General features: G+C 35.5%; 1 protein-coding gene across 1 annotated transcript in view; it reads left to right on the top strand.

The window, feature by feature from the left end:
- SRFBP1 (serum response factor binding protein 1) overlaps positions 1–10,371 on the top strand; it is a 61,793-nt gene extending 51,422 nt beyond the window's left edge. Inside the window, exons 5-8 of the mRNA XM_008014233.3 lie at positions 2,427–2,508; positions 3,251–3,962; positions 5,459–5,496; positions 9,376–10,371. Of these exons, the coding sequence (XP_008012424.3) occupies positions 2,427–2,508; positions 3,251–3,962; positions 5,459–5,496; positions 9,376–9,560 (1,017 nt within the window). The 3' untranslated portion in view covers positions 9,561–10,371. The remainder of the gene's footprint in view (positions 1–2,426; positions 2,509–3,250; positions 3,963–5,458; positions 5,497–9,375) is intronic.
- Positions 10,372–13,147: the final 2,776 nt, after the last annotated feature.

The raw sequence follows: 13,147 nt of genomic DNA, 5'->3' as shown, positions 1-13,147 counted from the left end.
TCTAATAGTCGGAATAGAGGTGTATCGGTTTCCTAAGGCTGCCATAAAAAAGTATCACAAATTGAGTGGTTTAAAACTACAGAAATTGGCCAGATGCGGTGGCTCACGCCTGTAATCCCAGCACTTTGGGAGGCTGAGGTGGGCGGATCACAAGGTCAGGAGTCCAACACCAGCCTGGCCAACATAGTGAAACCCCATCTCTACTAAAAATACAAAAATTAGCTGAGCGTGTTGGTGGGTGCCTATAATCCCAGCTACTTGGGAGGCTGAGACAGGAGAATAGCTTGAACCTGGGAGGCGGAGGTTGCAGTGAACCGAGATCATGCTACTACAACTCCAGCCTGGGCAACAGAGTGAGACTCCATCTCAACAACAACAAAAAAAGGTAAATGTATTTTATCACAGTTGATGAGGGTGAAACCTTGAAATTAAGGTGTCAGTGAGGCCACACTTTCCCTGAAAGCTCCAGAGGGGAAATTCTTCCTGCTTCTTTCAGCTACTGGTAGCTGATGCCAGGATAACACCAATCTTTGCCTTAGTGTTCATGTAGTCTTTACTGTGTCTCTCTGTGCCCCTATATCTAAATATTCGTCTCCTTATAAGGAAACCAGACATATTGGGCTTAGGACCACTCTGAGCCACTGTGATTCCATCATAATTTAATCTGCAAAGACTTTGTTTCCAAATAAGTTCACATTCTGAGTTTCCTGGTGGATGTGAATTTTGAGGGGACACTATTCAACCTCGTACACAAGATAATTAAATAACAGGTGGTCCTGGCACAGGATTTGCACCAGGTGTAATTTAAATATTCTTTGAGTGACATTACTCAGATAAATCCTCCAAACAGAATAGCTTGCATACTGCCATCATCTTGTTTTTATTTTAGTATTCGTACATTTATAATTCTGGGTTGGAAACGCCTTATATTTGACTATTCACAATGAAGGGTAAATTTAGGATAAAGAGATTTGAAACTGGTTGTTTTACTTTCACACACTAGTGAAATTTATTCACTAGCTTTATTAAATGTGTACTGCGTGCCTACCACTCACTATTCTAGGCATTGAATCTTTAGCAATGAGGCAAACAAAGTCCTCTGCCTCATAGATATGAAAACATCTACACTGCAATGCAGTGGGAAGTGATGTGAAGTAAATAGTGATGGGAAGTGTTGTGCTAGTTGAGATGACATTTAAGCAGAGACCTGAATACAGTGAGATGATCACCCGTGTATATATTTGGGAGTAGAGTATTCCAGGTAGAGAAGAGATTGCAATGGTATGGCCTAAGCATCAGAAGGCAATAAAGCTTAAAGAAGAACAGATATGGAAATAGCATGTTTTGATTACATTTTTAAAAACCACCGTGGCTGCTATGTGGAAAACTGACTGTTTAGAGAGCAAATTGCAAAGGAGAGTGCCCAGGTATAAGTTTAATTATGTTGGTCCAGGTGAGAGGTGTTGGTGATTTAGTCAAAGGTAGTAAGAATAGAAATGATGAGAAGCGACTGGTTTTGGATATATTTTACTTTTGGAACCACAGAGTGTCTTGTGAGTTTTGAGGGAAAGAGAAATACTGGGAAAGAATCCTTACAGTTTTAGGCCTGAGAAACCAGAAGAATGGAAATTACATACAATCAGATGGAAAAGCTACAGGAGAAGCAGATTAGTGAGGAAAAAACAGAATTCTGTTTTGACGATGTCAAATAGATGTCAAGTTAGGTGGTTTGATGTATCAGCTTAGAGCTCAGTTGGAGCTGGAGGTCGAAATTTAGATGTTGTCAGCCTTCATATGGCATCTCAAGTCATTAGCCGGCATTGTGATTTTTCCAAATTTATAAATATATTGAATATTGTATATAATGTCCCCATTCAGTCATCATCAAATATTTATAACGTGTTTCTATGATCCGGTTATTGTTCTAGGCCCTGAGAACATGTCAGTGATAGTAGACATTTGAAATAGAAACATAGAACATTAGATAATTTCTGGGTCTCTGTTAAATGGGACTTCAAGTATTACAGTAGTCTCACCCAGTTTAGCACTAATATGTTATTTGATTCTTTGATATTAATTTAGTCTTCTTAATTAGATCATTTAAGCTCTTTGATAATAAAAAACTATGGTTTTTTTTAATGTTACACATGGTGCTTATCACAATTCTAGGAACATTAAGTATCCAAAGAATATTTATTAATGATTAAGTGATAATTTTAATTATTCAAAGGCAGTAATATTTTTATCAGGATGATCTTTGTCTTTAGCATGGCTCAATTATACAGATAACTTATCTAAGGAGAATATTAACTAGTTCTATTCTCCAACTCTAATTTTAAAGACTATGATAGATTTCATTTTATTCACTTTCAATGGTGTCATTTTTATTTTATTTCCATACATTTATTATATTTTTAAATTTGCAGCCAGATTCTACTGCAACTGAAAGAGCAATTGCCAGACTAGCAGTACATCCTCTTCTGAAGAAAAAGACAGATGTGCTAAAAGGTATGAATTAAATGACTTTTAAGCCATGTACTTAATGCCTTTGTAGACTTTGGATAATGGTGATTCACTTATTTTAACTCTTGAGGTTCTATTATAAATGTAAGTTTCTTTCAAATATTTACCAATGTGGAAGGTGTCTGAAAATACAGAAAGTGTGATCTCTGAAGAAAAACCAAATCTGTATTGTTTAATAAATTCTAATATATGAACATATAATATGTAATATATATCTTTCTATATATAAAATATACAAGATAAAGTTGAATAGTTTTTTAAAAATATTTACATAACATTACTTTTGGTTTTCCAACTTAGGAACATAATTTTTTATATGTTTATTATAAAATATATTTATAAAATGAAATATCACATGATACTGATTTTTATGTCTGAAAGCACAATTTATAATACTCAGTGCATTATTATTATATAAATTAAAGTTGCCATTTCCTTTTATTTGTATAATGTGATGTTTTTACTGTTCTTCATAACTTCAAGACATGAAGAAAAGATTTTCTTTTCATTTTCACAATTTAAAATGAATACATCTGAGCATATCATATGTTTGGTTTTTAAGAAGTCAAAAGATTTCTTTGTGAATTCAGACCCATTATATGTATTTAATATCAATTCCAACTGCCCTCTTAAATCTTTTCAAATAATTTTTTAAAATATTGTTCTAAAACAGTCATGTTTTATATGTTTCAGTGCTAAAATGAGTCATGCACTGTTTCTCTTGCAGCTGCTGTCCAAGCCTTTAAAGAAGCAAGACAAAATGTTGCTGAAGTTGAGTCATCAAAGAATGCTTCAGAGGACAATCATTCTGAGAATACTTTGTATTCAAATGATAATGGAAGTAATTTACAGCATGAAGGAACTATTATCAGTGAGCAAAAAGTCAAAGAAACCAAAATACTGGCGAAGAAACCAACACACAATTCAAAGGAAAAAGTAGCCAAGATGGAACATGGACCTAAAGCAGTGACTATTCCAAATTCTCCATCAAAGCCTTCAGAAAAGGATTCTGTAGTTTCCCTTGAGTCCCACAAGACACCTGCTGACCCAAAGCTGAAAACACTAAATCAAACTAAAAAAAACAAAGGATCTGATAGCTCACTCTCTAGTGACAGTGATGGCAGAGAAGTATGTGAAGAGGAGAAGGAGTATTTTGATGATAGCACGGAAGAAAGGTTTTACAAACAGTCTTCCATGTCTGAAGATAGTGATAGTGGTGACGACTTCTTCATTGGGAAAGTCAGACAGACAAGAAAGAAGGAAAGTAGTTGTCATTCTTCAGTTAAGGAACAAAAACCACTTGAAAAAGTGTTTCTTAAAGAAGATATAGGTGGCACTCATGGGGATACAAGAAATGACAAAACCAAGCCAAGTACAGAAACCAGAAAGTTAGAATCAGTGTTTTTCCACTCTTTATCTGGATCTAAAAGCGCTAGAAGGTAAGATTCTTTTTCTGTTCTGAAATAATCATTAGTTCTTTTTTAAAAAACTAGAAATATCTACATGTCCATACATGAAGAGACTATAATTCTAGTTTGTACAACCCATCCTGTTTTTAGACATGGCCCTCTCCAAGGTTATAGTGGGATATTAGGTACAGATACACATATGGCAATGCCACATTTGTCCAGTTTCATCAGAAAATGAGATGTTATAGCCAAATAATATGCCAGCTGATTTAAATTTTATTCCTTCATTTATCAAAGCTTTGAAACTTTGAAATCGTTTTTGATGAAAAACTTTTGAAAATGTTTCACGTGTCTTTTTAAACAGAACTTTCTGAAAAGAATATGGTGTTTTTTCTTGATGACCTAGGACCATTATTGTAAACATCAGTCGTTTTACTGTGTAGTACCGTTTCAGTATGTAAGGCTGCTTGCCCTTAAACTGAGTTTCTCCAGACTGCTTTTTATGTGGTGATGTTGCTATCTCCATCTCTGTTGCTCACCACTTTTCATAGTTGTTCTGATATAAATCAGTAAGTTTAACTTTATTTGTAATTCCAATTTCATAAAGGATATCTTCACATTTTAGAGTAAAGGTTATATTTAGCTGATTTCTTCAGTAACAGCTATAAACTGTTTTTGCATATATTTACAAGTCAGGGATAGTTTTTAATGAAATAGAAAAATGTTATATAAAAATTTTTCAAAAATGTCGCAGTATGTATGGCAAAGACAAACACGTGGAGTGTTGAAATAATTAAAATATTTACTTCTGTTTTCCCAACTTGCCTCAAAAAGCCACATATTTTTCCTCATTTGAAAATGGCGTACCACTATCCCTTTACCACAAAATATAAATCTTTTTTCTTTATTTTTCTTTTTTTTTGAGACGGAGTCTCACTCTGTCACCCAGGCTGGAGTGCAGTGGAGCAATCTTGGCTAACTGTAACCTCTACCTCCCAGGTTCAAGTGATTCTCCTGCCACAGCCTCCCGAGTAGCTGGGATTATAGGAGCATGGTGCCACACCTGGCTAATTTTTTTTTTTTTTTAAGTCGAGATGAGTTTCACCATATTGGCCAGGCTAGTGTTGAACTCCTGACCTTGTGAGCCACTGTGTCCCGCCAAAATGTAAATCTTAATTTTTGATGTATGAGAGTCATTCTTTCTGTGAGAAGACTTTAGAAATTCTTTATGTAGATAATCCCCAAGAGTAAAGGCAAGGTAACCAAGACAAGACATTTTCCATTACAAACAAAATTCTCTTTAAAGGTGGTGAGGGAAGTAGGTCCTCATGTGTCTGTAGTAACATTGGATTCTAACAAACCTTTGTTTGATACACAACCTAGGACTTTCATAAATATTGTTTGCTGGTGTGACTAAGGAGTATAGTAGCCCTTTGAATTAGTTTTATCATCAATTTTGTTATGTTATTTTCTTAAGATCAGAGGATTTATCTTCAAAAAGTCATATGGTGTTTTTCTTCTTTTAGAAATTACAAAGAACAGGCTCCAAAAACAAGATCACTAGGTATGTATTCACACTTGCCTAACCTTCATATGCAGTTAAGCTATGTTTTATCAAAGTAAAAGAATGAAAAATTGTTGTTGCTTAGTATAGTCTGAATGAATTTTGTATCCACAGAAATATTAACAGAGCATCTTATAATTATCAATATAATTTTTTGTTGTTGGTTTTCTTTTTTTCTATGTCCTGCCAGAGGGAAAAATATAGATAAAATTTATCAGGAAATATTATGTCTATTTAACTTATCTCAAATTAAATCAACACATTTTTAAGTAAATTATGTAAGTTATATCTTAATTATTAGTGATCCTAAACACTAATGCCATGCCATTAAATATTGAATAACAAGTATATTACTTTCTTAGGCAAGAGTATAATCAGAATATTTTCAGATTAATTCATAACAAATCTAAGTTTAATGTGTTTGGGGAGAGTGACTTCTCACACAATCCTAGACTTTCACTAACTTAACATAGCAAAAATTCATTTCTCATTCACATCACAGTCCACTGTGATGAATTAGCAGAGAGGCTGTGTTCCACATAGTCATTCAAGGATCAGGCTTCTTCCATCTTTTGGCGTTTTCCTCCTCCAGGTTCCAAATATTCTCCATTTTCCAATAGAAGGGAATGAAGTACATGGAGAATTTTGCAGATTTTTGTGAGCCAGGCCTGAAAGTAGCAGAAACCAGTTTCGCTCACATATCATTAGCCAGAATTCAGTCACATGATCCCATCTAGCCACAAAGGAGCTAAAAAATGCAGTCTTACTATATATCTAGGAGAAAAGAGGAAGTGGAATTTTGTGAACACATAACTTTTTCTGCCAGTGACCATACTTTCTATCACCAGATGCCCATTTCATTTGTCCTCCTACACAGAGCACATTTACCTCCTTCCCAAGGAAGCCAACCCAAAGTCACATCCAGTCACTGCATCTAGCTCAAAGTTCAGGATCACTGGTCATGCAGTACTTTCCATCAAATGTCATGGATGAGATTCCTCAAAGTTTGGTGACCTTTGTACTAAAAAGAAATTCATACCATGATATACCATGTATCGAGTAGCAGAACAGGGACCAAGTAATGAAAATAAAAACTCTTAATTGCTTAAGGGAAAAATGGAAGCCACACAACAGGTCTACTACCTGAAATTCTGCTGAGCAAAGATTATGAAGGCTCTGAGAGGAACTTCCTTATCCATTGTTTTTCATGGTCCCTGTCTAGGAAGGGTCTTTGTTTCATGGCCACATCTGAGGTGGGTATTTAACATCTCTTTGGAGTTTGCCCCGAGTCACTGGTACAAATATAAAGTGATGAAGATTGTACAAAGTTCCACAGAGGTTTTTTCCATCCCAGGCTTGTGATTTCTTTCACTATACACTTCCTCAAAAACTCGGTGGATTTCTGACCTGTGTTTCCTTCAGTCCATCTGTGGGCTAGTTACTATACTGAAAAATCTTTGTTAGAGCTAGTTCTCAAACTTGTCTTATTTATGTTTGTTTGTTTGTGTTTTGTTTTGTTTTTCCCACTTCCCACTCTCATTCAGCATCTACTGCATTGAGAATTATCAGGTTTGGATGGGAAAGCCATACATTTAGTCTTACCTCTGCTCTAGGGCTGAGTTGCTGTGGGCCTTTTATTACTTAAAACTTTTCTTAGACTTGCAGGTTACAGTTTGGGAGTCAAAAGCTTTTCTAAACCTTAAGTTCCCAAATATCTAGATTCTTTCTGTTCTCTCTATTCTCTTTTGTGTAGTGCATTGTCAAGGACAGCCAGTAACACACTGATCTTTTTATTCTTTCCGACTGGTTACCTTTGTACAGCAAACTCCATAGGCTTGTGGCCTGCTTGCCAAGTTATCACAGACAACAGTTTATCTATTTCTTTGGCACATAGGTTACTTACTTCTCCTTGTCAGTTATCTGTTTCCTTGCTACCCACCACTGAACTGCTAAGCCAATGCCAAATTTTTATGTTATTGTAATGGTACTTCAGAGTACCAATTTTAGTATTATTCGTAGTAGACTACTTGCTATAACAAGTAACTACTAAATCTCAGTGGTTTGTCATCCGTCAGTCTGTCTGCTACTTGGAGTTTTATTCTATCTTGTGCCTCTTGCCGCCTGTGGATCCTAGGAGTTCTCTTCATTCATCAGCGATAGAGATAGATAGAATGTGAGGTTGTTATGGTCCAGGCCTTTTACTCACATTTTATTGGCCATCACTCAATTAGCCATATGACCTCACCTAACTGCAGCAGGAATGGAAAATATTCTGATTGTATGCCTAAAGGAAGATAATACAGGATTTGGCAGAAATATGTCATTATGCCTCATTTGTACCATATATTCACAAACATAGGATAACTGTAAATATAAGACATACCTACGTTTTCACAATGAGAATATCCAAATAAAGGGTTTTTTTGTGCTTAGCTTGTATGCTTAAAATATTTACCAGTTTATTTACATATACAACTGTATATAATATATAAAATAATACATTCATTTAGAAATACTGCCTTATTCAAATCTCAGTTTTTATGAAATAGGTTCTTTTTAAACTTTTCATCACTACAGCCACTCTTTGAATATTATAACAGATTTCTAGAGCACATGTGATTTGTATAAGATAAGGTTGTTTTGATTTCTGTCTAGATAATGTTTTGTAAATATTATCCCAAACTGTGCACTGGTTTATATAACATTATTACATTTGTTTTCTTAAAGAAGTCTTTAAAAGACTTCTGACAGGCCAGGCGCGGTGGCTCATGCCTGTAATCCCAGCACTTCAGGAGGCTCAGGCGGGTGGATCGTCTGAGGTCAGGAGTTTGAGATCAGCCTGACCAATATGTCTCTACTAAAAATACAAAAATTAGCCAGGCATAGTGGCACACGCCTGTAATCCCAGCTACTCAGGAGGCTGAGGCAGGAGAATTGCTTGAACCTGGGAAGCGGAGGTTGCAGTGAGCCAAGATCACACCACTGCACTCCAGCCTGGGCAACAGAGCAAGACTCCATCTTAAAAAAAAAAAAAAAAAAAAGCTTCTGACAATGATTTCTAACTTGCAGTGGAGAAATTACATAGTCATAGGACTGATTAGTAAGTCTATATTAAGTTTCTTGTCTCTCTTTTCTTTCTGATTTTGTCTTCTAAGTTCTATAAGCACCTAAAATGTGCATTGATTCTTGTCTTTTCATGCTAGTATATCTTCCCCAAATAAGACTTGATTCAAAATCATATAAAGTGATAAGATACTATATGGACTAGAATACAAGTTGCCACCTTCATACCTGGAGACTAACGTTACAACTAAAAAAGAACTTTGTCTTATATTCTTCAGTAGACTTAGTAATTTACCTTGTAATAACCATTTTTGGTTCAATAACAGACGGAAGTGGAATCAATTTAGAGCCCTTTAAAAATAGGTAAACACTATCAGTATTGTCAGTCCCAGTGGAGTGTCTTAGCTAAGATGTGAATTTTCTGGCTACATCTGCTTCATGTACACAGATATCATAAGCTAATGATGTTCCTTTGAAAATACAAGATGCCCTTCTTTTTTGCCTTCTATGCTAGTGCAACAGGGTGATTCCTTTCTTAATGTTATTATAAATAAGACAGCACAGCATAAATTAAGAGGCACTCAATAAACATCTACTTATAAGGGTTAGAAAACGTGTGTCAAAATTGACTACTCGTATGTAAATTTTCAACTTCAAACTATTCCCTGTTGGACTTCAGTTTTAAATTGTGAAATATTCCATTAAGAAAACAAAATTTCTTTTTTTAATATTGGTTTGAAAAAGATGAAATTTACTTCTCCTATATGCTCTTTAGGTATATAGTTAGTTATTATTATTTTTGCTTTCTCCTCCTAGATTTTCCACAGAATGAGCCTCAGATCAAGAATCAGTTTAATAAGAAGCTACCAAGAAGACTTGAAAATACAAAACAGCAATTGCAGCTGGCTCTTCATCCTTCATGGGAAGCAAGCAGAAGGCGAAAAGAACAGCAATCTAATATTGCTGTGTTTCAAGGGAAAAAAATTACATTTGATGATTGATTAGTGCCTCTTTCTGTGAACTTTTCCATCTAAAAAAAAAAAAAATTTTTTTTTTTAAGACAGGGTCTCACTCTGTTGCCCAGGCTAGAGTGCAGTAGTGCAATCACAGCTCACTGCAGCCTCGAACTCCTGGGCTCAAGTGATCTACCTCCCAAAGGGCTGGTACTGCAGGTGCATGCACTACCATGCCCTGCTTTCTCACCCGGGCCCTGCAGCTATTACTTAAACTCGTATTTGAATAAATCTCTTGGGGGGAATTATAGAATATTTGTTTCTGTATTTCTTTTTTTTTTTTTTTAAGTAAATTCAAGTTATGTTTACATAAGCCTTTCACAAATCCAATATATACTTAAATTGATTTTTAATATCCCTCAGACTGTTTCCCTTATGAAGTAATTTGGGGATTTTAGTAATCTCATATTTTCTCTTTAGTGTTTATCATGTAATGTGCTTCACTGGTTCAGCTCTGTTGTTTCCTTAAAAAGTCAATGTATATTTAAAATAATAATTGAAACATAGGAATTCATAGCTATTTAAACCAGATCACCCTTGTTAAAAATCATTCTTGTTAGCAAACTAAAATAGTAACTTATGGATGTACAGATAAATATATACTGATTTTATTATTGTTTTACGTACTTATGATCATGTACTTTTTGATTCTAAAATAGTTGTCTAGGGCAATTTTGGGATTCTTAATTATATTTTAGTTACTTAAGAAAATTGTTTAAATGTAGCAATACAACCAATAATTGGTTTTATGTTTCACTGCATATAAATATTTCCATTAAATCAAGAATGTATATTATCTAGTTTTGACTATATATTCTGATTTTAAAATTTTTGAGGTATCATAGATTCTAATTTTTATTCTGAAGGTGATTGGATTAAAAGAGCATTTCCACTGATAGCTAAGCAAAGAAGGTGTAAGATGACTCACTGAGGAAAGGACTGCTTTATACATTACAGTACTGCTATTTAAAAGGAAAACAGAATTTTTTAAATCCTTTCAAATGTTTCACTTTTGCTATGCTGGGAAAAATTTTGAAGTTCTTGGTAAACTGAATAATGCTAATCCATGTTTCCTGTACATTAGTTCCTTTAATGGCAGGGAAGGCCATCTGGTTAACCTGTATTCACAAACTCTCAAGAGTTTCTACTTATTTCAAGAACTTAAGAATTTAGATAACTAAGCTGAGCGTAGTGACTTATGCCTATAATCCCAGCACTTTGGGGGGCTGAGGCAGGTAGATCGCTAGCGGCAAGGAGTTGAAGACCAGCCTGGCCAACATGGTGAAACACTGTCTCTACTAAAAATACAAAAAAATTATTCAGGCGTGGTGGCCAGCGCCTGTAATTCCAACTACTCAGAAGGCTGAGGCATGAGAATTGCTTGAACCTGGGAGAGGTGAACGTTGCAGTGAGCTGAGATCACACCACTGCACTCCAGCCTGGGTGACAGAGTAAGACTGTCTCACAAAAAAAAAAAAACTTAGATAAATAGAATAATGGAATTCAAGAGATTATGCAGAGAAAATTATTTTTGCTGTGTCAAATGCAAACATTGTTTTTGTACTTCTTTCTTTTAAATTTTATTTTGACATAATTTCAGACTGACAAAAAAGTAAAAGGAAAATGTCTCTGTACCTACCCAGAGTTTGCCAGACTGTGAAGTTGGGGTCACTATCCTCCACATTAAGTCTGTCCAAGAATTTTTACCTCAACTGGAAGGAGTTAGTTAGAGTCCAAGTAAAAAGTTAAGAGGGAAGAGTTTTGTTAGCTGTTAGCTATTAGATTTTGTTATAAGTTCTGTTGGACTTTGTTCTGGGATGCAGTGAAGTTACTTAGAATCAGATTGGTCATTTCGAGGTTTGTGCTTTGTTAGAATGGATCTACAAGAGCCATTAGTCTAGGGTATTGGTTCTCAACTTGGAGTGATTTTCCCCCCAGGGAATATTTATCTACATCATCTGGAGATATTTTGAATAGTCAAGGGTGGGGAGTGGGAGGGGGCTACATCTAGCAGATATAGGCCTGGGATACTGCTAAGTTGTCCATAATACATACACACACACGCAAAGAATTTTAGAGCCCCAAATGTTAACAGTGCTAAGGTTGACAAACCCTAGTTTAGGGTTCATCTGACTCCACTATGAGACATTACCATTTTAGGAACTCTACCTGATACTGTGCCTATCAGGAAATCTTTCTGCAATGGCTGGTCAGAACACAAACTATACCTGGGCTTGTGTAAGGCTCAGTTCCACTTACTCCTTTCTAGTGTTTAGTTTTTTTCCTGGCCTTAGTATATTCTTTGTACACCTCACGCAGGTTGATCTTCTACTAAAGACTTGAAAGAACACTTCTACAGATCTTTGGAGCACTTTTTCTCTTTCTGTGTATTTCCTTCCTCTAGTATTTTTGCCTCACAAATTCTAACCACACTGACTTTTCTGAACTCTGAAGTCTGTCTCTAATTTCAGTAAGGCCACTTAGCTCTTTTGGGGTTCTCTCTGCACTGTAGTTTGGAAACTTCAGGCAGTAAGCTGGTATACTTGTAGCACTCAAACTCATTTGTTTTTCTTCTGTCAAGTATGGTTATCCTTTGCCACCTCTTCTCCATTGTCTGAAAACTGTTTGGTGTACTTTGTGCAGTTTCCTAGTTGTTTAATATAGAAGGGCAAATCCAGTCCCTGTTATTCTATAACGTTCAAAAATTGAAGTCCTCCTTAATTTGAATGCTCAAATTCTACTTAATTTGGCCAATGGGAGCCTCCACAAGCTGTCTCCTGTGTCCTTTTAACATTTAAGTTCTTTGTATAATCGTGAGAAAATTGATTACCATTATCGAGGATATATTTACATATTTGAAAGTTCAACCCTAAAATACATACACAAGTTAGTTTCAGAATTGCTAAGTCATAGCTCTGCAAAACAGAAGCCTACTAGCCAAAGAGTTCAATATTTGTTTAGAGTTCTTTAAAAGTTACATGGGGTAATAACAGCTAAAATGGCGGAATAAGAACATCCAAATTTTTTTCTCTCTGTGAAAGCAATAAGAAAACTGTCCAAACTATCAGAATCAACCTTTTCAGAACTCTAGAATTAACCAAAGGCTTGCAGCAATCCAAGAAGTAACTAAAGAAAAAATATCTACATCTTGAACCTTGAATCCAAATCTTGATGAGAACAGAGATCACTGTGAAGCTTTGCCCTATTCTAATCTCTGCTTCCGAGATTCATGGTAGCTGTGAAAACCAACAGCCCATGATCATAGTGCAAACCAGCAGCCTGGCAGCCACTGGAGGGAGTGCAGAACAGGGTTGGAGTTTCTTCAGACACATTCCCTGAGAACTGTCATTATTTGACCTGATCGATGGTTCACTGGAAGACTTAACTTGCAATGCCATATTTGTTTCATCTGAGTTAGAGCTTGCCCAATGAGATAAGCTTTTTTCCCAGAGATTGTTTTTCAAAAACAATTAGAGGCATTTTATTTTTTTTTAACATCAAGACTACCTTAGGCATTGAGTAACAGTTGGGGTAAACAGTAACTTAACCAAAAAGTAAGTTAAAATAGCATCTTT

The sequence above is a fragment of the Chlorocebus sabaeus genome, chromosome 23 (genome assembly GCF_047675955.1).
Source record: "Chlorocebus sabaeus isolate Y175 chromosome 23, mChlSab1.0.hap1, whole genome shotgun sequence".
Lineage (NCBI taxonomy): Eukaryota > Metazoa > Chordata > Mammalia > Primates > Cercopithecidae > Chlorocebus > Chlorocebus sabaeus.
The sequence above is the reverse complement of the archived record's forward strand: the minus strand, read 5'-3'. Positions and strand labels throughout refer to the sequence as shown.